This window comes from Panulirus ornatus, chromosome 17 (genome assembly GCF_036320965.1).
Source record: "Panulirus ornatus isolate Po-2019 chromosome 17, ASM3632096v1, whole genome shotgun sequence".
Lineage (NCBI taxonomy): Eukaryota > Metazoa > Arthropoda > Malacostraca > Decapoda > Palinuridae > Panulirus > Panulirus ornatus.
The window spans coordinates 3,972,501-3,999,646 of record NC_092240.1 but is presented as its reverse complement, the minus strand read 5'-3'; the positions used below and the strand labels follow the sequence as shown (position 1 = coordinate 3,999,646).

Genomic DNA, 27,146 nt, shown 5'->3' with positions numbered 1-27,146 from the left:
TTTCTCACATGAATCAGCCACCAGCGCTGTATCATCAGCGAACAACAACTGACTCACTTCCCAAGCTCTCTCATCCCCAACAGACTTCATACTTGCCCCTCTTTCCAAAACTCTTGCATTCACCTCCCTAACAACCCCATCCATAAACAAATTAAACAACCACGGAGACATCACACACCCCTGCCGCAAACCTACATTCACTGAGAACCAATCACTTTCCTCTCTTCCTACACGTACACATGCCTTACATCCTCGATAAAAACTTTTCACTGCTTCTAACAACTTGCCTCCCACACCATATAGAAACATATGAATTTTCTAGTGCATCGTGGGGAGGGCACCTGCCAGCCACTTGGCAGATGATTTTAATTACAGCACAATGTGAGAGTATAAGAATGAAACACTCAAGATTAATTTGTAATCAATATAACACTGTAAGCATTGGAAAATTATGAAACCTAAGTTTATTTGCAGACATAATCACACTGTTATTTGTTATGCGGACTCCTGGAACAGATAAATACATAGACTTTTTGAAGACATCATGGTCCCAGGGATTTTAGATCTGGAATACTTGAGTGTGACTTTATTGTTATAGGGCCTAGGATATGCAATATTAAGCAACTCTACTTGTTATTCATTTTCATTTCAAATTTTCCTATTACTTCTGATAAATAGGATAAGCAAGATAATTTTTTCTGTAGAGCTTAGATGGGATCACCAATGAGTTGGTAAATTCTATTATCTGGTATCACTCAGGATTTAAGGTTAAGAAGGCTCAACCTGTTTAAGGTGTAACAGTATCTGGCAAGATGAACACGTCTTCTGTCAGTATCTGGTTCAGAAGTATTTGCTTTGAGAGTACCTAGCACGAGAACAGATAAAGTAACAGTAACTGGTAAAGGCTTGAAGTATATGGTGTGAAAGTACCTGCTTAAACAGCACATGGTATGACAGATGCTAGGAGGAGATTATAAGATGTAATGGTATCCAGGTAAACAGTAAGTAATGTCACAGCACCCTGCTAAAGTGTTTATGTTGTGACAGCATCTGAATAAACTGTGTGAACAGTGGCAATACCTGGCTAAAGATTAAGTGTTATGATTAAATCTGGCTAAAAGGTACATGTCATGTTGTGACACATTCTGACTCAGAGTATTAAATCTGGCTAAAAGGTACATGTCATGTTGTGACACATTCTGACTCAGAGTACATGTTGTGGTAAAGTTACAAAGTCAAACAATGTGCTATATGTGTCCCTAGTTAAACTGTACATGCATGTGATTAAACAGAACATTAAACAGGATCTAATTAAATAGCATGCACTCTAGAAACCTCTGACTCCTTGGCTAAACAGTTTCTTGTGACAATAAATATATGGTCAAAGAGTTCATGGTACGCAAGAGTACAAGGCTATACACATACCATTAATCTTACACTTGCACTCATTATTGAAGCAGGAACAACTACAGAAATAGTGACTGTCATTACAGCACTTTATACACATTGGAGAGAAATGCCCTTTATGTAGGTGCAACAACAGTACCTGCCCCGATGATGAGGTGCGGTGAGTCAGCTGAGATGATGGTGCCCTTAGGCAGCGACACTGTGGATGAGGCAGTTGATGATGCTGTCCCTGCAGAGCTCGCCACTACCACCTGCAGATGAAAGCATACAGGCTTACTATAACAGCTTCATGTTCCTTGAATATCTTGATACAAAGCAGCCAAAACGTGAACCCTCACAAAAACAAGCCATGACGAATAATATCATTGTGTCCACATACAAAATCAGATTGAGCTAAAACTGAAGAACTCTGGATGATGTCAAAAAAATATAGACAGTCCATCACTAAATACACTTGGCTAACTTGATGTATTTAGTGATGGACTGTCTATATTCCCACCTTTTATAAAATCAATCTTCTGTGTTTCCCCTACTCTAAGTTTTTCTATATTTCTGTATCCATATTTTGTATATAAGTTGTAGCTCAAACTTCCCATCATGATATTGCTAATTTGCATAGCTTTAAATGTTTTCTCTTACTTTTCATGTGCTAAGTACTGTGGATTTCATCCGAGTGTGTTTCTTAAATACATTCTGCTGGCATTTCAAAATTCATATAAAAGTTTTATGAAGCATTTTTTTCTCTTTTTTGCTGATTTCTGAAGATGCCTCTGTGAAGGTGAATGTCTGATTGAAAAAAATATTATTTTTCTAAATTTATTATACTTAACTGCCATTACACAAACGCCCACACACGCACATATACATGCATATACATTTCAATGCATACATACATATCATAATCATTATACTTAATTGCCGTCTCCCGCGTTAGCAAGGTAGCGCAAGGAAACAGATGAGGAATGGCCCAACTCACCCACATACACATGTATATACATAAACGTCCACACATGCACATATACATACATACAATCCCCCACTCCCTCCCCTTTTAGTAACCTTTTAGGACACGCAGGGAATACATGGGAAGTATTCTTTCTCCCTTATATCCAGTACTGGGATAAGTGGAGACTTTTACCAAAGCCACCTCCTTGGTAGGAGTTTCCAAAGGGAGTGGGCATTAGGGATAGAGCTATATAGATAGCTACAGGCGTTAATGGACTGCAATTGCTTAAAATTCCATCAAAAAAAAAAAAATGTGAATAAGAGCAAGGTTATTAGGTACAGTAGGGTTAAGGGACAAGTCAACTGGGAGGTAAGTTTGAATGGAGAAAAACTGGAGGAAGTGAAGTGTTTTAGATATCTGGGAGTGGATTTGGCAGCAGATGGAACCATGGAAGTAGAAGTGAGTCACAGGGTGGGGGAGGGGGTGAAAGTTCTGGGAGCGATGAAAAATGTGTGGAAGGCGAGAACATTATCTTGGAAAGCAAAAATGGCTATGTTTGAAGGAATAGTGGTTCCAACACTGTTATATGGTTGCGAGGCGTGGGCTATAGATAGGGCTGTGCACAGGAGGGTGGATTTGTTGGAAATGAGATGTTTGAAGACAATATGTGGAGTGAGGTGGTTTGATTAAGTAATGAAAGGGTTAGGGAGATGTGTGGTAATAAAAAGTGTGGTTGAGAGAGCAGAAGAGGGTGTTTTGAAATGGTTTGGGCACATGGAGAGAATGAGTGAGGAAAGATTGACAAAGAGAATATATGTGTCAGAGGTGAAGGGAATGAAGAGAAGTGGGAGACCAAATTGGAGGGGGAAAGATGGAGTGAAAAAGATTTTGAGCAATCGGGGCTTGAACATACAGGAGGGTGAAGTGTGTGCAGGGAATACAGTGAATTGGAATGATGTGGTATACTGGGTCAACGTGCTGTCAATGGATTGAACCAGAGCACGTGAAGCATCTGGGGTAAACCATGGAAAGTTTTGTGGGGCCTGGATGTGGAAAGGGAGCTGTGGTTTCAGTGCATTATACATGACAACTAGAAAGTGAGTGTGAACGAGTGTGGCCTTTGTTGTCTTTTCCTAGCACTACCTTGCACACATACGGGGGAAGGGGGTTGTCATTTCATGTATGGCGGGGTGGCGACGGGAATGAATAAAGGCAGCAAGTATGAATTATGTACATGTGTATATATGTATATGTCTGTGTATGTATACATATGTGTGTAAACGTGTATGTATATACATGTGTATGAGGGTGGGTTGGGCCATTCTTTCTTCTGTTTCCTTGAGTTACCTCGCTAATGCAGGAGACAGCAACAAAGTATAATACATAATAAATATAAAGATAGAGTTGATAGAGATGCTCTGTGGAAGGTATTAACAATATATGGTGTGGGAGGCAAGTTGTTAGAAGCAGTGAAAAGTTTTTATCGAGGATGTAAGGCATGTGTACGTGTAGGAAGAGAGGAAAGTGATTGGTTCTCAGTGAATGTAGGTTTGCAGCAGGGGTGTGTGATGCCTCCATGGATGTTTAATTTGTTTATGGATGGGGTTGTTAGGGAGGTGAATGCAAGAGTTTTGGAAAGAGGGGCAAGTATGAAGTCTGTTGGGGATGAGAGAGCTTGGGAAGTGAGTCAGTTGTTGTTCGCTGATGATACAGCGCTGGTGGCTGATTCATGTGAGAAACTGCAGAAGCTGGTGACTGAGTTTGGTAAAGTGTGTGAAAGAAGAAAGTTAAGAGTAAATGTGAATAAGAGCAAGGTTATTAGGTACAGTAGGATTGAGGGTCAAGTCAATTGGGAGGTGAGTTTGAATGGAGAAAAACTGGAGGAAGTGAAGTGTTTTAGATATCTGGGAGTGGATCTGGCAGCGGATGGAACCATGGAAGCGGAAGTGGATCATAGGGTGGGGGAGGGGGCGAAAATTCTGGGAGCCTTGAAGAATGTGTGGAAGTCGAGAACATTATCTCGGAAAGCAAAAATGGGTATGTTTGAAGGAATAGTGGTTCCAACAATGTTGTATGGTTGCGAGGCGTGGACTATGGATAGAGTTGTGCGCAGGAGGATGGATGTGCTGCAAATGAGATGTGTGGTGTGAAGTGGGTTGATCGAGTAAGTAACGTAAGGGTAAGAGAGATGTGTGGAAATAAAAAGAGCGTGGTTGAGAGAGCAGAAGAGGGTGTTTTGAAATGGTTTGGGCACATAGAGAGAATGAGTGAGGAAAGATTGGCCAAGAGGATATATGTGTCGGAGGTGGAGGGAACGAGGAGAAGAGGGAGACCAAATTGGAGGTGGAAAGATGGAGTGAAAAAGATTTTGAGTGATCGGGGCCTGAACATGCAGGAGGGTGAAAGGAGGGCAAGGAATAGAGTGAATTGGAGCGATGTGGTATACCAGGGCTGACATGCTGTCAGTGGATTGAATCAAGGCATGTGAAGTGTCTGGTGTAAACCATGGAAAGCTGTGTAGGTATGTATATTTGCGTGTGTGGACGTATGTATATACATGTGTATGGGGGTGGGTTGGGCCATTTCTTTCATCTGTTTCCTTGCGCTACCTTGCAAACGCGGGAGACAGCGAAAAAAAAAAAAAAAAAAATATATATATAAAAAAAAATAAATAAATTATGCAAAGACAATAGGTGGTGTGAGTACATGAGAATGTAGTCCAGCAGAGAGAGGGGAAGGGGGAGACAATGGATACATGAGCAGATAGAAAAAACAGTAGACATGGGGCATGGGAGCATACCTAAGCAGTAGGACACAGGCCTCCATGCTGTAGTGGTTACTGACTGTAAGTAAACATGGGCCAGAACTGGTGCACATCCTCTTGTTGGGGATGGTTGATAAATGGTTATCCTGCTTAGGATGATGTATGTGTATAGGAGTAAAGACATGGTACATATATAGGTACATACAAGGTCAAGAGAATGGGCAACAAGAGTGTAAAATCTCTCCGTGTAACACACAAATAGCAATCACTGTGGGTAGTGTAAGAGACATGAAAACACATCAAAAGTGGGAGACAATGGGTGGCATGCTAGGGACATGAAAGCATACCTGAGCAGTGAGGTGAGTAGCAGTGACACCCATGCCACCCACTGTAACGTCGCCAACACTACCACTGGGAGATGCGCTACCAGCCTGCAACAGTACAAAACCAGTACCAACACCTTCACTACTACTTTCACATTATTACACACTATACAACAATAAAACTTCAAATTTAAAATACTATGTAATGATAGCATACATCAACATAAAGTAATGTAAGCAAATAAATTTTTAAAGAAAATCATGGTATTGATGCCAACCTCTATTCAGTTATAAGCTATTCTTTTAAATGAAAAATATCAGCAAAATGTTTCAATAGGGTCAAATTTTTATAAGCACATACAGGCCCCAAGTATGCTGAACACATAAACATGACTTGGCCTGAGTCCCACACATAACCATTAATTGTAGTCTCTAGCTAGATAAAATGACATCTCTCATAAGCCCAAACACCAAATAATCATCTTATGTCGTCTCATATTCTGTCAAAACACATTCTCTGTTGGAAAACCCATCTCTGTCCCTCCCTAAAAATCACTGATGAGAGTATCTTCTTATTACAAAGATATTCTCTAAGAGTTCCTCATCCTACGTATCTTGAGAGTGATTTTGTAGAATTTGCCAGGACTAAGCCTGCTATTCCTCCAAAAATACCAATTTTTGCCTTTCCGGGTAACATTCTCTCTTTCACACATTCTTTAGTCTTCCAGACACTCTGCTCCCTCCCACATCCTATGACACTTCTGCTTTCAAGGTTCCAATTGCTGCCATGTCAACTCCCGGATATTTAAAGCACTTCAATACCTACAATTTTTCTCCATTCAAACTCACACCCCAACTAACCTGTCCCTCAACCCTGCTAACCTAATAACCTTGCTCTTATTCACATTCACTCTCAACTTTTGCCTTTCACACACCCTTCCAAAACTCAGTCACCTGCTTCTGCAGTTTCTTACTTGAATCCCCCAACAGTGCTATATCATCACAAACAACAAATGATGCTTCCCAAGCCCTCTCATCCCCTACAGACTACATACTCGCCCCTCTCTCCAAGATTTTTGCATTTACCTCCCTCGCCACCCTATACAAAAACAAAGTGAACAAAAACTGACATCACACACCCCTGCCACAGACCAACCTTCCCTTAGACTATTCACTTTCCTCCTTCCTTCAACCCCTGCACCTTCCTCTTGACCTTCTGTTGCTTTCTCTTATACATCTCCCAATAATTTGCACTCTTCCCAAAAAGTACTGCCCAAACACCTCTTTTCTTTTTCACTGGCAACTTTACTTCATCCTACCACTCGCTACCCTTTCTAATCTGCCAATTCCCACCATTTGCATGCTACATTCATCTCTTGTACATGCAAGCATCACTTCCCTAAATACTTTCCATTCCTCATTCACACCCCTAGGTTGATTAGTCTCATCTTTTTGCCATTCTACTCTTAATCTCTATGAGTATTTCTTTACACAAGTCTCTTTTCCAAACTGATTTACTTTCACCATTTTCTTCACACCCATTATGTTCCTTTATCTCTGAAAGCCTCTACAATATATTCACCCTCCCCTCCAAAAGGTAGTGAACAGACGTCCCATCAGCTGTCCCTCTCAGCACATTCATGACCAAAACTCTCCCTTTTACATGCCTATCACTTAATATGTAATCCAACAATGTCAGCTGAACATCTTTCCTACTCACATCTGCCTATCTATAGATCTATGTATCTGACACCTGTTCCCTTCAGCAACTCCCTCAAAGGTGTGGCCATAGCAAAAGTCTCCATAACTGTTGAGTTCCAGTGCCGATTCTCAGCCTCATGTTTTCAGAAGCTCTTACCTAATATTCCTGCCTAACATTTCAACCTACTAATTCAAGCTAATGCTCTCATCTAATGTTCTTTCCAACTACTAGCAAATGCTCCTGTCCAATGATCACATCCACTACTTCTATCTATTGCCCCTACCACTTTGCCAAAAGTCAGGGCTAGCAGAAAGTGCTCATTGTAGGAAAATCTAGTTATAAAGAATAAGCTCTGTGAGTTAAGTGTTGTCAAGAAGCCAGCAATCCACATGTGGGTGAGGCAGAAAAAGAAAGCTACCAGGTCAGAGGAGTGCAACTTGACAACCATTGAATTGCTGGCTCACTATGTAGCCATCACTAACCCTCCTGATACCCAAGTGGGTAGTACCGGTAATATAACTCCCTGGTCGGCAGCTGCCTACAAACTACTACCTACATATACTTGTGCATGACTCTAGTTTTAAGCCACATATTCTTAATCACCAGTCCTTTTTCAACACATGACATCAGAAGCAATCCAACATTTCCATTCAGGACTTACTCACTCGACTGCTGCCACAATGCTTGCCTCTTCTGATCTTTCCTCTCATAGTCAGGTGCACAAACATTAACAATTTCTCATCTCTTGCCATCTACTTTCAATTTAATTCCATATCAGTCTAAAGCTCTTTTCTTAGATTTTCACATACTCCACAACCCCTACTCCTTTCTTAGCTCTTTTCCTTTCATTAACCCCTGACTTTACTCCTACGACATTATCAAACCATTATCCCCCTTTACCCTTGTGCTTTGTTTCACTGAGCCAGAACATCCAGGTTTCTCTCCTCAAACATAACTACTTACCTCTCCTTTCATCTTATCTTGGTTACACTCACACATTTAGACACACCAGCCGGAGCCTCTGGAGAGGATGAGAACTCCCCAATTGGTTCCTACTCTATTCCATCTTATAGAAACAGAAAATACATGGGAAGGGTTTCCAGCCCCCTTTAGTTGCCTTCTAAGACTGGCAGGAATAAGAAGGTAGAATTCTTTCTATACTATAATGACAGCTAGAGACTGAGTGTGAACGAATTATGACCTGTTTTGTCTGTTTTCCTAGCGCTACCTCCTTGAAGCGGGGGAAACGATGCTGTTTCCTTTGGAGTGGGGTGGCACCAGGAATGGACTGAAGGTAAGCAAGTATGAATATGTACATGTGCATATATGTATAGGTCTGTGTATAAAAGCATATGTTGATATGTATATGTACGTGTATGGGCGTTTATGTGAGTGTGTGTGTATAGGTACGCATATGTGCGTTTATGTATAGATGTGTATGTGGGTGGGCTGGGCCATTCTTTTGTCTGTTTCCTTGCGCTACCTCGCTAACGTGGGAGACAGCGGCAATAATTTTCCCCGTGGACTCATAGGAATAATATATATATATATCTTTTTCTTTTAAACTATTTGCCATTTCCCGCGTTAGCGAGGTAGCGTTAGGAACAGAGGACTGGGCCTTTTATGGAATATCCTCACCTGGCCCCCTCTGTTCCTTCTTTTGGAAAAAAAAAAAAAAAATATATATATATAATATATATATATAATATATATATATATATATATATATATATATATATATATATATATATATATATATGAGAGTTGGGGTGAGAGACTATCAGTAAATTTTAGGGAGAATAAAAAGATGTTCTGGAAGGAGGTAAATAGGGTGCGTAAGACAAGGGAGCAAATGGGAACTTCAGTAAAGGGCGTAAATGGGGAGGTGATAACAAGTAGTGGTGATGTGAGAAGGAGATGGAATGAGTATTTTGAAGGTTTGTTGAATGTGTCTGATGACAGAGTGGCAGATATAGGGTGTTTGGGTCGAGGTGGTGTGCAAAGTGAGAGGGTTAGGGAAAATGATTTGGTAAACAGAGAAGAGGTAGTAAAAGCTTTGCGGAAGATGAAAGCCGGCAAGGCAGCAGGTTTGGATGGTATTGCAGTGGAATTTATTAAAAAAGGGGGTGACTGTATTGTTGACTGGTTGGTAAGGTTATTTAATGTATGTATGACTCATGGTGAGGTGCCTGTGGATTGGCGGAATGCTTGCATAGTGCCATTGTACAAAGGCAAAGGGGATAAGAGTGAGTGCTCAAATTACAGAGGTATAAGTTTGTTGAGTATTCCTGGTAAATTATATGGGAGGGTCTTGATTGAGAGGGTGAAGGCATGTACAGAGCATCAGATTGGGGAAGAGCAGTGTGGTTTCAGAAGTGGTAGAGGATGTGTGGATCAGGTGTTTGCTTTGAAGAATGTATGTGAGAAATACTTAGAAAAGCAAATGGATTTGTATGTAGCATTTATGGATCTGGAGAAGGCATATGATAGAGTTGATAGAGATGCTCTGTGGAAGGTATTAAGAATATATGGTGTGGGAGGCAAGTTGTTAGAAGCAGTGAAAAGTTTTTATCGAGGATGTAAGGCATGTGTACGTGTAGGAAGAGAGGAAAGTGATTGGTTCTCAGTGAATGTAGGTTTGCGGCAGGGGTGTGTGATGTCTCCATGGTTGTTTAATTTGTTTATGGATGGGGTTGTTAGGGAGGTAAATGCAAGAGTTTTGGAAAGAGGGGCAAGTATGAAGTCTGTTGGGGATGAGAGAGCTTGGGAAGTGAGTCAGTTGTTGTTCGCTGATGATACAGCGCTGGTGGCTGATTCATGTGAGAAACTGCAGAAGCTGGTGACGGAGTTTGGTAAAGTGTGTGGAAGAAGAAAGTTAAGAGTAAATGTCAATAAGAGCAAGGTTATTAGGTACAGTAGGGTTGAGGGTCAAGTCAATTGGGAGGTGAGTTTGAATGGTGAGAGGCTGGAGGAAGTGAAGTGTTTTAGATATCTGGGAGTGGATCTGTCAGCGGATGGAACCATGGAAGCGGAAGTGGATCATAGGGTGGGGGAGGGGGCGAAAATTTTGGGAGCCTTGAAAAATGTGTGGAAGTCGAGAACATTATCCCGGAAAGCAAAAATGGGTATGTTTGAAGGAATAGTGGTTCCAACAATGTTGTATGGTTGCGAGGCGTGGGCTATGGATAGAGTTGTGCGCAGGAGGATGGATGTGCTGGAAATGAGATGTTTGAGGACAATGTGTGGTGTGAGGTGGTTTGATCGAGTAAGTAACGTAAGGGTAAGAGGGATGTGTGGAAATAAAAAGAGCGTGGTTGAGAGAGCAGAAGAGGGTGTTTTGAAGTGGTTTGGGCACATGGAGAGAATGAGTGAGGAAAGATTGACCAAGAGGATATATGTGTCGGAGGTGGAGGGAACGAGGAGAAGAGGGAGACCAAATTGGAGGTGGAAAGATGGAGTGAAAAGGATTTTGTGTGATCGGGGCCTGAACATGCAGGAGGGTGAAAGGAGGGCAAGGAATAGAGTGAATTGGAGCGATGTGGTATACAGGGGTTGACGTGCTGTCAGTGGATTGAATCAAGGCATGTGAAGCGTCTGGGGTAAACCATGGAAAGCTGTGTAGGTATGTATATTGCGTGTGTGGACGTGTGTATGTACATGTGTATGGGGGGGGTTGGGCCATTTCTTTCATCTGTTTCCTTGCGCTACCTCGCAAACGCGGGAGACAGCGACAAAGTATAAAAAAAAAAAAAAAAAAAAATATATATATATCTTTTTTCTTTCAAACAATTTGCCATTTCCCGCATCAGCGAGGTAGCGCCAAGAACAGAGGACTGGGCCTTTGAGGGAATACCCTCACCTGGCCCAATTCTCTGCTCCTTTTGGAAAAATAAAAAAAAAAAAAAAAAAAAAACGAGAGGGGAGGATTTCCAGCCCCCCGCTCCCTCCCCTTTTAGTCGCCTACAACACGCAGGGAATACGTGGGAAGTATTCTTTCTCCCCTATCCCCAGGGATATATATATATATATATATATATATATATATATATACTTCCCACGTATTCCCTGCGTGTCGTAGAAGGCGACTAAAAGGGAAGGGAGCGGGGGGCTGGAAATCCTCCCCTCTCGTTTTTTTTTTTTTTAATTTTCCCAAAGAAGGAACAGAGAAGGGGGCCAGGTGAGGATATTCCCTCAAAGGCCCAGTCCTCTGTTCTTAACACTACCTCGCTATCGCGGGAAATGGCGAATAGTATGAAAATATATATATATATATATATATATATATATATATATATATATATATATATATATATATATATATGTCTCCATGGTTGTTTAATTTGTTTATGGATGGGGTTGTTAGGGAGGTGAATGCAAGAGTTTTGGAAAGAGGGGCAAGTATGAAGTCTGTTGGGGATGAGAGAGCTTGGGAAGTGAGTCAGTTGTTGTTCGCTGATGATACAGCGCTGGTGGCTGATTCATGTGAGAAACTGCAGAAGCTGGTGACTGAGTTTGGTAAAGTGTGTGAAAGAAGAAAGTTAAGAGTAAATGTGAATAAGAGCAAGGTTATTAGGTACAGTAGGGTTGAGGGTCAAGTCAATTGGGAGGTGAGTTTGAATGGAGAAAAACTGGAGGAAGTGAAGTGTTTTAGATACCTGGGAGTGGATCTGGCAGCGGATGGAACCATGGAAACGGAAGTGGATCATAGGGTGGGGGAGGGGGCGAAAATTCTGGGAGCCTTGAAGAATGTGTGGAAGTCGAAAACATTATCTCGGAAAGCAAAAATGGGTATGTTTGAAGGAATAGTGGTTCCAACAATGTTGTATGGTTGCGAGGCGTGGGCTATGGATAGAGTTGTGCGCAGGAGGATGGATGTGCTGGAAATGAGATGTTTGAGGACAATGTGTGGTGTGAGGTGGGTTGATCGAGTAAGTAACGTAAGGGTAAGAGAGATGTGTGGAAATAAAAAGAGCGTGGTTGAGAGAGCAGAAGAGGGTGTTTTGAAATGGTTTGGGCACATGGAGAGAATGAGTGAGGAAAGATTGACCAAGAGGATATATGTGTCGGAGGTGGAGGGAACGAGGAGAAGAGGGAGACCAAATTGGAGGTGGAAAGATGGAGTGAAAAAGATTTTGTGTGATCGGGGCCTGAACATGCAGGAGGGTGAAAGGAGGGCAAGGAATAGAGTGAATTGGAGCGATGTGGTATACCGGGGTTGAGGTGCTGTCAGTGGATTGAATCAAGGCATGTGAAGCGTCTGGGGTAAACCATGGAAAGCTGTGTAGGTATGTATATTTGCGTGTGTGGACGTATGTATATACATGTGTATGGGGGTGGGTTGGGCCATTTCTTTCGTCTGTTTCCTTGCGCTACCTCGCAAACACGGGAGACAGCGGCAAAAAAAAAAAAAAAAAAAAATATATATATATATATATATGTGATTGTCCAAAACAATGTTTTGGACAATCACATGTTTACCAAATGGCGTCCTAGTTTCGTCTCTTCGATGTATATCAACTGACTGTTATATTTCTCTCTTGTGTCTCCCCTGATGATGTGATTATTACACGAAAGTGCACTTGGGAACTTTTCGTGTTTCATTTTCCCCGTGGACTCATAGGAATATATATATATATATATATATATATATATATATATATATATATATATATATATATATATATATATTGGAAAAGATCACAATTTTGCGAGTGATCAAGATATTCCTATGAGTCCACGGGGAAAATGAAACACGAAAAATTCCCAAGTGCACTTTCGTGTAATAATCACATCAGCGGAGACACAAGAGAGAAATATAATAGTCAGTTGATATACATCGAAGAGACGAAGCTAGGACGCCATTTGGTAAACGTGATTGGACAATCACCTTCATAGAACACACAAACCTCCAACAGCCAGGATCGAAACCGAGACCCCTGTACAAGAGGCGGGAATGCTGTTAGGATATGGATCTATAGCCTAGCGGTTACCATTCCCGCCTCTTGCACAGGAGTCCCGGGTTCGATCCTGGGTGTTGGAGGTTTGTATGTTATATATATATATATACATATATATATATATATATGGTGGTACTGCTTTTGTTAAAGGCTCTTCACTCCTTAGACTGACATGGGCCTTTGTATTTTAACGCCTCTCCTCCCTTGTGGCATTGCAGTAGTAGAGGAATGTGGAGATGGCATCACTTACCCTGGTAGGGCTGCCGTGTACCGCGGGCACGATGGTGAGGAGAGGTGAGGAGGAGGAGTTGGTGACAGAGATGGAGGTGGCGGAGGTGATGGGCGAGGGCTGAGAAGACGAAGAGCTTCTCGTGGTGGTGGTGGTGCTGCTGGTCGTAGTGCAGGTGGTGGTGGCGGCCCCGCCATCGGATGATGACGGCGATGACGACGACGGAGACGGTGAGGCGTGATTACTACCGCCGCCCGCCGCCGCTGCTGCTGCTGGCATATCTGCTACGTATCCCCCACTGGTCGTCGTCATCACACCCCCAGAACCTGCCAGGAGAGAAAAAAAGTTCACACTAGGATGATGGGCTGACATCCAGCTTACTACCAGACACACGTGAGTTACTGCAGCAGTCTACATGAAAATCATTTGCAAGTGAACATGGAAATGGCGAGTGCCTCATCAGAACATATGAATAACATTAAATACCAACATTGACCATAGTAAAAATAGATATCAAACGATAGTGACATTGTTATCGACCTCTCTCTCTCTCTCTCTCAGTTCAGATAATTCTATTCTACATATTTTTTCTCTACATGCAGTACAACATGTTTCACGGAGGCAATCCGCTTCATCAGGTGCAAACAATTCACAAGGTTTTTAAAATCCCAACACCACAAATTCCATCTCTCTCCTGGCATTCTCGACGACACACTGGCTCGACCGTTAATTCTAACCATGAAGAGGAAAGTTCGAAAAATGGTCGGATACGCAACAATCACACATCACAAACTTCTCTCATGTCGCAGAGTCCTTCGCCACTCTACTCCTGAAAAATAATGCTTACAAGCCTTCATCAACCTAAGGCTTCGAGACAAGTGCGTCTTCCAAGAACTGGAATATCAAAATCACGTACTACAAACTTCAATGGGAAATTCACGTCAAATGGATAAAAAGTACGTCAAACATCGTGACTTATACGATCCACTTGAGGTTCTATACCATCTGAGCCATTCTTTTAACATCCAGATCCTCCACAAACTCTTCTTCTATTTGGGAAAAGTCCTGAACTGTAATCTTCTGCCTCGATGTAATCTCCGTTGCAAATCAAACATCACAGATGATCTTTTGGTCCACACAGTCCACTGTATGGTAGTTCCGACGACGTCTAGTTGAATTCTGCAACTCGCACCCTCCTTTGCCTTAAGCTTAATCGTCTCCTCTACTTCCACTGAGGGAACCAACCTCAATGTTCAGTATATCGTGTCTCTACCACTGCACACCAAAAGCTCTCTAACAAGGATTGATTTCCTTTGATTTCCACTACAACCTAGCCAAATCGCTGTCTCCCCTCCCTTACATCTCGTCCTTTGTCCCCCAGCTACCCTCTCCCACTGTGAGCCACCCACTACCCACTTCCATGCTTCGCCTTTTGCCCGCCTCCATACCGGCATCTCTAATGTTGTTTAAAGGATTGTTCCTCAAGTCATTTTCACGAGATTCTACGTTATTTACCAAAACTTATAAGCGACTCAATTTCCCTTATTCCACAACCTATCATCATTTCCTGGGGCCAAATCCTTCCCAATCATCAAGCAACAGTTCGCGCCTATCACTTTTGAGCGAGCGAGCCGTTTCTGTTATCCTCCGTTGATCATCACCAACACGAAATCCTGCGAAAATAATCAACATCCACAAAGCACTTCCTTCCTAGTAACTCTCCACCTTATGTAATGTGTCAATATGGTACCTTCTTGAACATCCTTCAACCAAAGGCTGTCTCTAATTCAGAGGACCGATCTCCCTCTTCCTCCGGTTGTAACTTTCCTACCTGTAGTGCAGAGGGAGGGAGGGAGGGAGGGAGGATTACAAACGTGGGACCCCATCTCTTTTCCAAACTTCTGTACGTTATGCACATCTACTGTCTCATACCTCAATCGATTCCACTCATCCACTGCTCTTTAAACCTTTTCCGACAAGTTTCACACTTAGCTTCATGCTACGGCCGCTGGTTGTTGCAACTTTCGAGGATATGATCCACGTTATCGAACTGTTTAAAAACAAAGTTTACGATCAGGTCACCACTCGGATTTCTCTCTTCCATGGTGAGCAAATCCAAAGCCTCTAGCTTTTCCCCTCGGTTCTCTTAATTACTGTAGTCTTTGTTGCCCTCCACTGCAACTTCTAATATTAAGTTTTGTTTCTTTGAATGTCGTGACCATTGAGAAGCGCATTCGAGTTCCGGCCTAATGTTGGGTGTGAACAGCTTGCTTAATATTTCCGTATCCATATATCCCACCGTCATTCTAATATTTGCAGGACACACACTTTGTCTTCTTTACTATTCTCTTGAGGAATTTTGGCGACAGGTTAAGAGACGATGTCAGTTCCAAAGTACGTCTAATAAAAAAATCCTAAATCTTATCTCGTTAGATAACATTCAAATCAGTCTTCTTTAACTGTGTCCCATCCTCATTACTTGACAGTTACTCGGATTTCATGTTATCAATAATGTATCATAACAATTCTGGAAATTGTTTGTAATCTGGTGCAATTCTCCTTGCTTTCCACACATGACCTCGGCATCATCCGCAAACAAAACCAGGAAGGAGTCCAATCCCAATCTTAAGTGACAGGAATAGATCAAGAAGAGTAATGGTCCCAGAATAGAACTTTGAGCACGCCACTGATGACCTCAACACATCTCGAGAAGGCTTCCCTGGCATGCGTCTTTTGCTCTCTTCCGTTTCGATGGTATTCTATCCAACAAAGCAGCCTCCCCCCTTATTCCTACCTAAAGATCCAGCCTCTTTACAAGCCTCGTATGTGGTAGTGTCAAATGCTTTCTGACAGACCAGATACAGATAATTCCGGCCAGTCTTCCCTTCTGTCTAAACAGAGTTCATTCTCTCGTAGAAACCTAGAATGCTTTTCATGCATGATCTCTTTCCCCATAAACCGTGTTCTCTAGCAAACAGCTAGGTTCTCCTCTCAAGGAAGTTATCCCAGTTCCTGTCTGGACATCTTTTTAATTACATTGCAGACCTGACCTCAATGGCCTTGGAGACATGTCTGTAGTGGTGCGCCTCCTCTTGGTCTCTCTTCTTAAGAACAGGTAGGACGACTGCCCTTTCATTTCCTCAGCATTTAACTTTTTTCCATTGATATCATGAACAACTTTTCAAGAGGTCTGTCCAAGCATCTTCACACATCTCAAGCATAATATGAGAGAAATTTCATCAGGACCATGAATGAGCCTTCGACTATTTGTGAAAACAATATTGCATTTGTCAACCAACTCCTTATAAATCATTACATCATCATCTATAACCTTTCCCTCTGAATCCCTTACCCTGATCAGCCGCTCTTTAACTATCAATTTCCCTCTGATTAATTCATGGAAATGTTTTAGATTATCCTCTGCCTCGTCCGCAAAATTCTTCTCAAAAGCTTCTCTATTTCTCTTTCCTTATCCAGGTATAACCATTTTCTTGCTCAAACATGACTTATACATGCCAGTTCACTGGAGTTCCGTCTATATCTTCTTTACAGCATATCGAGATGATCCACTTTTGAAATCCTTTACTGAGCCACTTCTCCATCTTTCTAAACTCCCTTATATATCTGTGGCTACAGGTATCCATGTCCCCTGCTCCTTCGCTGTAAATCTTATGGAACATACACCACATTGCCTTGGCTCCCGGCTGCTGAACTCCATCGCTCAGTTCTTGTTACCACAGAAATTACACTCTGGTGTTTCCACGATTCTTTCTCCTCCCTGAGTCTGCTATTAAGTATCAGAGTCTTGTTCGCCACGTAATTGGACTGAAGCATATAATGATCACTATTATCATATGGTGTACCGTATAATATATTCTCAGTTACCGTGTTTACTATTCGTGTGTGTGTGTGTGTGTGTGTGTGTGTGTAGTACTATAACTATTAAGTCGTAAAATATTCTTCACTAGTACAATACAGACACAAGCAAATGCCTCCTACAAACAGAGCTGAGGAAATGAATCAGTACATGAGTGTAAACCTCCCTGCCCAAGTAGAACAAACAAGCCATTAACCAAACCTGAAAACTGGTCGTCCAGGTGACCAACACAGCAAAGTGCCACAGAATTTTGTTCTGGGACCACTACTCTCAGGTCTTAGATTTATGCAAATGACTTGGCTGAAGGCACTGGCTCCTGCCTGAATATGTCGGCACATGACGCAGAGGTCATGGGGAGAGAGAGAGAGAGAGAGAGAGAGAGAGAGAGAGAGAGAGAGAGAGAGAGAGAGAGAGAGAGAGAGAGAGAGAGATTATAGTATCGGGCTACTGGGATTCCTTGACAACCTCCACGGATGGTGTGATAACACTGGACCCCAGCTAACGTAAGAGTAACGAGGAAGGGACACGTCGAAGGAAGGCCTTATTATCATCAAGCAGGAAATTGGCTTCAGAACTCAGTGTGTGGAAAATCCCACATGAAGGAGACCAACCAAATATAAGAACAGAAGCTTCAAGTGTGTGTGGAGTCCAACCAAATATAAGAACAGAAGCTTCAAGTGTGTGTGGAGTCCAACCAAATATAAGAACAGAAGCTTCAAGCGTGTGTGGAGTCCAACCAAATATAAGAACAGAAGCTTCAAGTGTGTGTGGAGTCCAACCAAATATAAGAACAGAAGCTTCAAGTGTGTGTGGAGTCCAACCAAATATAAGAACAGAAGCTTCAAGTGTGTGTGGAGTGGAGGGGGTGAAAAAAAAATCAGCCAGCCGTTCATATCGCACATGAGGCTAAACCTTTATTATGAACATGCTTCCCTAGCGTGCGGCCACCGCAGCTGAAGTATCACAAACATAGAGAAGGGTCCACAGGAGGGCACCAAAGATAGAAGAGTGAGGGGTGACCTGATCATAGTTCTTAGATGAGGGAGACGGTAAGAAGTTGGACGGAAGATGGAGGGATTTGGATAACCAATGGATACGACATGAAATGGAGCAAGAAACTTGATTAAAAAAAAAATAAGATGTAAATAAGTACTCTTGTAGTATAAAAGTAGTGGATGAATGGAATACAATGACTTGACACGTGGTTAATACAGACAAGCATAGCAGAGAATGTTGAAGTGATGGGGGCCACACCGAGTGTAAAACTCCCTCCACGTACAGTACAAATAGATAACCCAACACACACACACACACACACACACACACACACACACACACACACACACACACACACACACATTCAACCTATGTGTACCCGAGAAATGGCGGATGAACCCGATTAACAAAATAAGATAAGGTAACAGCATCCCCCACCCCTCATCCGCCTTCCAGTGAATCGTAAAGAACATCAATAAATACGTAGAGATGCCGCCATGAATGAGCGAAAGTAGAGAGAGAGAGAGAGAGAGAGAGAGAGAGAGAGAGAGAGAGAGAGAGAGAGAGAGAGAGAGAGAGAGAGAGAGAGAGGTTCAGGTACAGATGATGATGATGATGATGATAGTGGTGGTGTAGGGTGGTGCCAGGTACCACCAGCGACCGGGTCAGCCTAAGAACCTTGCCTGCCACTAACACAAAACTCGCCAATATCCAAACGCTCTCTCTCTCTCTCTCTCTCTCTCTCTCTCTCTCTCTCTCTCTCTCTCTCTCTCTCTCTCTCTCTCTCTCTCTTCGTTGACTTGGCATCGTGACCATATCTCAAAGGTCGCCATGGTAACGGCATGTAAATCTGGTAAACAGAAGACTGCTCCCTCAATACCACCTAAAACGAGAGAGAGAGAGAGAGAGAGAGAGAGAGAGAGAGAGAGAGAGAGAGAGAGAGAGAGAGAGAGAGAGAGAGAGAGAGAGAGAGCGAGCCAGACTGACATCCCAATGCGTAGACGTCCAAAGGGAATCAATAACGTTAAGTTTGGTATACGTTTTTGCGACAGCTTACGCCTTACGCGTTGACGCGCCACTTCTTTGCCGTCTGTGGTTAGTACGCCCCTTTTTGACGTACTCCCCCCTCCCCCCCGGTCCAAGAACTCGTTCCTTCCCACATCATAATATCCGTAATGCTCTCGCACATTACCTCACACGTACCGTGGCGCGTGCACCACACTCACGATAACCCTACACTCAGACCTAGCCAGCCCGGCAGACGAGGCATCACTGACCTACATACCCGGAGGTAGAGGGCGAATGATCAACTGGTGCCCAGAACCGTACATAACAACAACAACAACAACAATAATAATAATAACGATGATAATAATAATATAATAATAATAATAATAATAATAATAATAATAATAATAATAATGTTTATAATGTTTATAATAATAATAAGGCATCCTTCCCGAGTGACATCAGACATGTTGTTGTGAAATCAGTGTCATTGCAAATATTAGGTCACCATCATTATCTCATCGAGCATCTTACGTGTGACACTATGTGACCTAGGTAAGGTCATATCCCAAGTATACACAGACGTCTAACAACGACCTACACATGAGGTCTAGCCTTATGTGACTCCCACCAATCAAGGATCTAGTCACATTTTCCTGGGGGTCCACCGTAAAATATACATATGCTGCCACTCCCACACAATTCACGCCATCGGCGTGGTCGACACAACTTTGCCTCTCCAATAATCATGGATCAGTGAAGCACCCAGGGAGTAAGCTGTCACTCAGTCAGTCAGTCCACTGGCTCTCAGACAGCCGAGGCGTGGTTCAGCAGCCTGCAGTAGGGGCTCTGTGGTGCCACGCCTCCCGCGATCTCCCCCAGGCAGAATCCCCCACAGAACATCGTCCAAGCCCGTCTTCTACTACAGCAGCTCCTACAGGAACGTTGCTACCCTTCTTCCCCTACAACACAAACACCACCACCACCACCAACACATAACACCACCACCACCACCACCAACACATAACACCACCACCACCAACACACAACATGGCCCACCACCACTCATAACATACGACATGGCCCGCCACCAACACCACTGACATACCACATGACCCACCACCGACCAACGGCATCCCTGACCACATGAAGGTCGGGTCAGGCGTGATGAAGCAGAGCGCCAGCAGTTGTTCCAGTAATGCCAGACCAGTACTCACTAACAACACAAAGATGATTTTCAATAAGAAACGTCCGAGAGTTTTTTCAAAGCCACAATCAACCGATTTCAATACCGACATCTTTACTCTCCATCATCATCATCATCATCATCATCATCATCATCATCATCATTACTCGCTGCCCCAAGCTGAGAGTGAGGAAGGCGCTACAAAAGGATCCTTTAAAGATTCTGGGAACAATCCCTTTGTGTTCGACACACAATTTAAAACAAATACTGAAGGGAGGATATCAGGTGATCTTTAATTACGAAACGGCTTCTCTCTCTCTCTCTCTCTCTCTCTCTCTCTCTCTCTCTCTCTCTCTCTCACTCTCTCTCTCTCTCTCTCTCTCTCTCTCTCTCTCTCTCTCTCTCTCTCTCTCTCTCTCTCTCGAAGAAGAAGAAGAAGAAGAAGAAGATGTCACTTCAGGGGGGGAGGCGGGGGGGGGGGGGTGAGGGGAATAAAAGGAATAAATCCGATTACCATCAAACTCTTTAGCATCTCGTGTCTTTCCAAGATCAACGACCCACATCTTTAAGGCAATATTTTCTTGATAACATTCTTAAGACTCCTTTTATCATATACGTACACACACACACACACACACACACACACACACACACACACACACACACACACATACATAGGACGAGGGACTGATGAGATGTTACGGGAAGCAACGGCCTGATCATGCGTTCTGTGTGCCCAGTGCACCTAGAAATCTCACGTGTACCCACTTATTCTTGCTTCCATACCAGAATTCGTGCATTCTCCTCCTTCTTAGGAAGATACAACCATCATGAAGCACAGCTGAAAGATATATAACGCCCAGAAGCGAAATTCCCCAAACTCTTTAGCATCTCGTGTCTTTCCAAGATCAACGACCCACATCTTTAAGGCAATATTTTCTTGATAACATTCTTAAGACTCCTTTTATCATATACGTACACACACACACACACACACACACACACACACACATACATAGGACGAGGGACTGATGAGATGTTACGGGAAGCAACGGCCTGATCATGCGTTCTGTGTGCCCAGTGCACCTAGAAATCTCACGTGTACCCACTTATTCTTGCTTCCATACCAGAATTCGTGCATTCTCCTCCTTCTTAGGAAGATACAACCATCATGAAGCACAGCTGAAAGATATATAACGCCCAGAAGCGAAATTCCCCAATGGAGCGACAACCTGGAGGAGTAAAGAAAGAACCTCGTTCTCTCACGATAGCCTGAGGGACAATGAGGCGGCTTACTGGTGTTCACCTCGTCAGAAACACTACTCTAAGCGACCAGATGTACTATGACTTTATCACGAGAGCATCATAGGTTTGTACCCACAATAAACCTTAGTCAGGTATCACTATGTCCCGGCTAGAACCCTGAGAGAGAAACCCTGTAATTGCAGTCCGTGTGAATATGACACAATATAACAATGTCTGCTATGTTCCTGACGGGACGGGCTCCCGGCACACCAAGTCCTGGTGAGGTCCGTCACTGTCCACTCCTGCTGTGTCAGTCTGTCTGGCGCGGGTCAACAGACACCACAAAGAACACACACACACACACACACACACACACACACACACACACACGCGAACACAGTTTCAGCTTGGGGTGGATCTAAGCTTCCCTGTGATTGGGGAGGAAGGCGTGTCGCCTGAAGGAGGTTCTATAACCCGGAACCCATTTAAAAGGAGTATTACCACAGTGTAACACTGTAACCCCCTGGACTAAATCTCTCTATGATTTCAACCCAGAAATATTTCATCTGGATCGTTTATTTTTCTTCTCGTGATTATCATTCAAGCTGGCGTAACTCATCCTGGCTGACGGGATCTGAGGAGGGCATGTATGCATGTATGTATGTATGTATGTATGTATGTATGTATGTATGTATGTATGTACCAGTCTTCTAATAAAAACAACGTTATCAGTAGCCAATCATAATCAAGATAAGAGAAGACAGAAAGGCAACACTTTTATGAATGAAAGCCAATGAGAAGCCGGAAAATGCCGACATATCCTGCAAAATTCGCCAGTTCTTGGGTGTGTGAACATTTGTTCTGGGAGCTCTGAACTTCCGTGGTGCAACGGTTTGCGTTCCTGACTGTAACGCCCTCATGAGCAGCCCAGGGTCATCCGCATATGTTCGAATCCTGGCTGTGAGTCGGTCCAAAGTGAACTCAGCTGTTTATCCACCCACTAGGAGATAGTCGATAAAAGGGGTACCTAGCTTAGGCTAGTGTGTGTGTGTGTGTGTGTGTCACATAATAAATACCCTCCAACAGCAAGGATTCGAACCAGGACCTTTTGCGTGGTAGTTGGGAACGCAAAAGGTCCTGGTTAGAATCCTTACTGCTGGAGGGTACTATGTGTTCTATGAAAAATGTGCGTTCATATGCACAATATTCGTGTTTACATATGTATATATATATATATATATATATATATATATATATATATATATATATATATATATATATATCTTTCTTTTCTTTCAAACAACCCGCCATTTCCCGCGTTAGCAAGGTAGCGTTAAGAACAGAGGACTGGGCCTCTGAGGGAATATCCTCACCTGGCCCCCTTCTCTGTTCCTTCTTTTGGAAAATTAAAAAAAAAAAAAAAAAAAAAAAAAACGAGAGGGGAGGATTTCCAGCCCCCGCTCCCTCCCCTTTTAGTCGCCTTCTACGACACGCAGGGAATACGCGGGAAGTATTCTTTCTCCCCTATCCCTAGGGATAATATATATATATATATATATATATATATATATATATATATATATATATATATATATATATATATATATACTTTTTTTTTATACTTTGTCGCTGTCTCCCGCGTTTGCGAGGTAGCGCAAGGAAACAGACGAAAGAAATGGCCCAACCCCCCCCCATACACATGTACATACACACGTCCACACACGCAAATATACATACCTACACAGCTTTCCATGGTTTACCCCAGACGCTTCACATGCCTTGATTCAATCCACTGACAGCACGTCAACCCCTGTATACCACATCGCTCCAATTCACTCTATTCCTTGCCCTCCTTTCACCCTCCTGCATGTTCAGGCCCCGATCACACAAAATCCTTTTCACTCCATCTTTCCACCTCCAATTTGGTCTCCCTCTTCTCCTCGTTCCCTCCACCTCCGACACATATATCCTCTTGGTCAATCTTTCCTCACTCATTCTCTCCCTGTGCCCAAACCATTTCAAAACACCCTCTTCTGCTCTCTCAACCACGCTCTTTTTATTTCCACACATCTCTCTTACCCTTACGTTACTTACTCGATCAAACCACCTCACACCACACATTGTCCTCAAACATCTCATATATATATATATATATATATATATATATATATATATATTCTATTGGATCTAGGTTAAAGTACCCTAGATCTTTCATTGATAAATCCCTTAAGTTAGCAAAGAAATCATTTTATAGAGTTGAACCAAACCTACCATTGACACCAAGAATCTTTTAGTTCTTCCTTTTAACCACGTTAAAAACTGACATTGTATTAACTACAGTAATGCCATCTAAGTTATTAACTCTAACTCTATTACCACGAGAAATATCATTGAATACTCTATTATTAAATACACAAAGAATTCTAATCTTAATGTAAGAGATGGTCTATACAAATTGGATAACTTTATTGTTGATGGAATTTGTAAACAATTCACCTTCTTGTCCACATCATTAAGTTTATGATACGCTGATGGTCTTGGACAATCGCATGTTTACCAAATGGCGTCCTAGCAACGTCTCTTCGTTGTATATCAACTGATTGTTATATTTCTCTTTTGTCTCCCCTGATGATGCGATTATTACACGAAAGTGCACTTGGGAAGTTACCGTGTTTCGTTTTCCCCGTGGACTCATAGGAATATATATATATATATATATATATATATATATATATATATATATATATATATATATATATATATATATATATATATAACACAGTTAATGATATGGCCTTGATTAGGGCCTAAGTTGCCAGTGCCGTCTCAGCTAACCTAAAAAAAAATCCTTATGGGAGGCCAGGCCCACTACTGGCCAATCCCTAAATACACCAAGGATTTCAAGAAGAAAATCACAGATACAACCCACACACAAATCCCTCAAAAAAAAAAAAAGTCACTCCAGCCACAGTTAAACTAATCCCAGGATTTCAGATCTCAAAAACCTTTACCCTCAAATGTGGAGGGGCGGCCAAACACAATGGGTATGGTGAGGTGAGGCCTCCATCACACGGAACACAGTTAAACAACCCACAGACCCTGGCAGCGCAAGAGTCAAACAACGCAACACCCAATTATTGTCCCGGGGATACACGTGAGTAGCGGGAGGCAACATGTATACACACACACACACACACACAACACCCAATTACTGTGAGGGGTATACACATGTGTGGTGAGAGAGAGGCGGAGAACGTATTGATCCTGGTTCTTCTCTGTACAAGTGACATACTCGAACTGCCCTCAATGATTTAATGAGGCTTTTCATGACTACAATATTCTCCTCTTTCATGTATGTCTGTATGTGCGGGCGTAGCTGCACACACACACACACACACACACACACACACACACACACACGGGAACAATGTGCATGAATTACATAAGCTTAGTGATGAAATTGCGAATGCAATCAAAAAACAAAAAGTTGAATAAAACTTAAGAAAGACACGGGGCCCCACAAGTGTAAAACCTCCCCGTACAACACAGTAAGGTCATTATAAACAATTACGTCACGTAAATATGCACACGCACAAACATACACACACACACACACACACACACACACCCCTGACAGTCATGAGAGCTGACAAGCTCATCAATTTCCTCCATGCAATACCATGGCAAAAGCATATATATATATATATATCCTGTCCCTTGCCATCGTTTCTGTGCATGAAACTAATATCAAAAAAATACTTTCAATACTTCCTGGCGAGCAGCGGGTAAAAGGTGAACGCGTCACCAAAGGCGGTTGTCAATGTATGAGTTTTATGATAGGACGTGTGAGGAGTGGGTCAGGTGTCGCACCCGCCGCTGCTACTTCCCACCCGACATCAAGGAAGCGGACGCAGCTTTTCCACGCGACACGACACGATACGACGACTGAATACATCATTACACGTTGAGAGCGGCAGCGCTCCTCCTGCCTGAGACGAGAGAGAGAAACCTGTTTACACGTTCGACATCTCATGCCTCCTTGAGGAGGTGTGTATGACTTTTTTTTTCCCGCACATGTGTGGAGGACACGACCCACCACCTCCTGTGCCGGTCACCGGACCGTCGGACACGGAGTTGCATTCTGCCCGCTATGGGCAGTGCATACCGCCCGTCCACCACTGGACTCCTCTGTCTTGCGTCTGGGAGGAGCTGGTAAAGGTAACCCGGGGACTCCTCAGTCTTGTGTCTGGGAGCTGGTAAAGGTAACCCGGGGACTCCTCTGTATTGCGTCTGGGAGGACCTGGTAAAGGTAACCCGGGGACTCCTCTGTCTTGTGTCTGGGAGGAGCTGGTAAAGGTAACCCGGGGACTCCTCAGTCTTGTGTCTGGGAGGAGCTGGTAAAGGTAACCCGGGAACTCCTCTGTCTTGTGTCTGGGAGGAACTGGTAAAGGTAACCCGGGAACTCCTCTGTCTTGTGTCTGGGAGGAGCTGGTAAAGGTAACCCGGGGACTCCTCTGTCTTGTGTCTGGGAGGTGGTGGTAGGGCCATCCGGGGACTCTCATCATCATCGACACATCTATGTGGGGAGCTGGCGCGCGTTTCGCCGTGTTCCAGGTGAGTGCTGGCGCCGCAACAAGTCTGCTCCCAGTGCTGTATAATAACTCATCAAAGTTAGCGTCGTGTATCTAAAATCCCGCGGACCACGATGGTGCGACACTTGACCACGACGAAGGTACGTCCCTTCACCTTAACGGTACGACGCTCGAGTATAAGTGACCTCACTTAATCCTTCAAATGTAAGATCAAATACCAGGTCATCATTGTACCCAAACATCGGTGCCCAGCGGGATAAACTGCTTCACTGTATTCTTTCTCCCCCATCGCCAGGGCAGTGTCTTTCTGATATTTCTTTAATGTTAATTCCTCCACTCTATGAAATAAAAGACGTACTTACAAACATGAACAGAAAATGTGTCGAGCATGTGACTGAGCTGGTCACATTGTAACCAGGGTTAGGTTACGTTGAAAGGTAAGGATAGAGCCCCCAACGACAGAGAACAGGAAGAGCCATCCTTACGTGTGTCCACGAACACTTTAAATTGGTAGTGAGTTGCAGTTTAGGGACACCACAGTGTAATAACTTGTGGATCTGGATGAGAGGCACATCAATAAACTCCTTTAGGCTATGTGAGAAGTGATATACACTGGGGGAATGTGATGTGGTGCATTACACGACCGTCTTGCGGCGACAGATAATGGTAATGGGGAAGGCTATGATGATGACCTTGGAAAATCTGGGGTCAAGGAAAGGGAAGCACAAGTAGAAATCAACAGCATCTACGAAAACGTAAGAGGATACTTGTGAACGGAGGCCCGATGGCTCCCAACGAGGTTGTCTATGGTGGTGGTGTAAAACGTGTGGTAGAAACAGGATACCAACGTAGGAGGCACCCACTCACCCACCTCTCCCTCCTGCTCAACTGACGGAAAATGAAAAAAAAAAAAA

The 27,146-nt window shown here is 43.1% G+C and overlaps 1 protein-coding gene across 1 annotated transcript in view; it reads right to left on the bottom strand.

Moving 5' to 3' along the window:
- The window catches only part of LOC139754514 (DNA-binding protein RFX2-like), a 291,540-nt gene that overhangs the window by 148,798 nt on the left and 115,596 nt on the right, over positions 1-27,146 (bottom strand). The window contains exons 2-4 of the mRNA XM_071671804.1: positions 13,350-13,654; positions 5,465-5,548; positions 1,547-1,658 (exon numbers count right to left, since the gene is read on the bottom strand). Of these exons, the coding sequence (XP_071527905.1) occupies positions 1,547-1,658; positions 5,465-5,548; positions 13,350-13,640 (487 nt within the window). The 5' untranslated portion in view covers positions 13,641-13,654. The remainder of the gene's footprint in view (positions 1-1,546; positions 1,659-5,464; positions 5,549-13,349; positions 13,655-27,146) is intronic.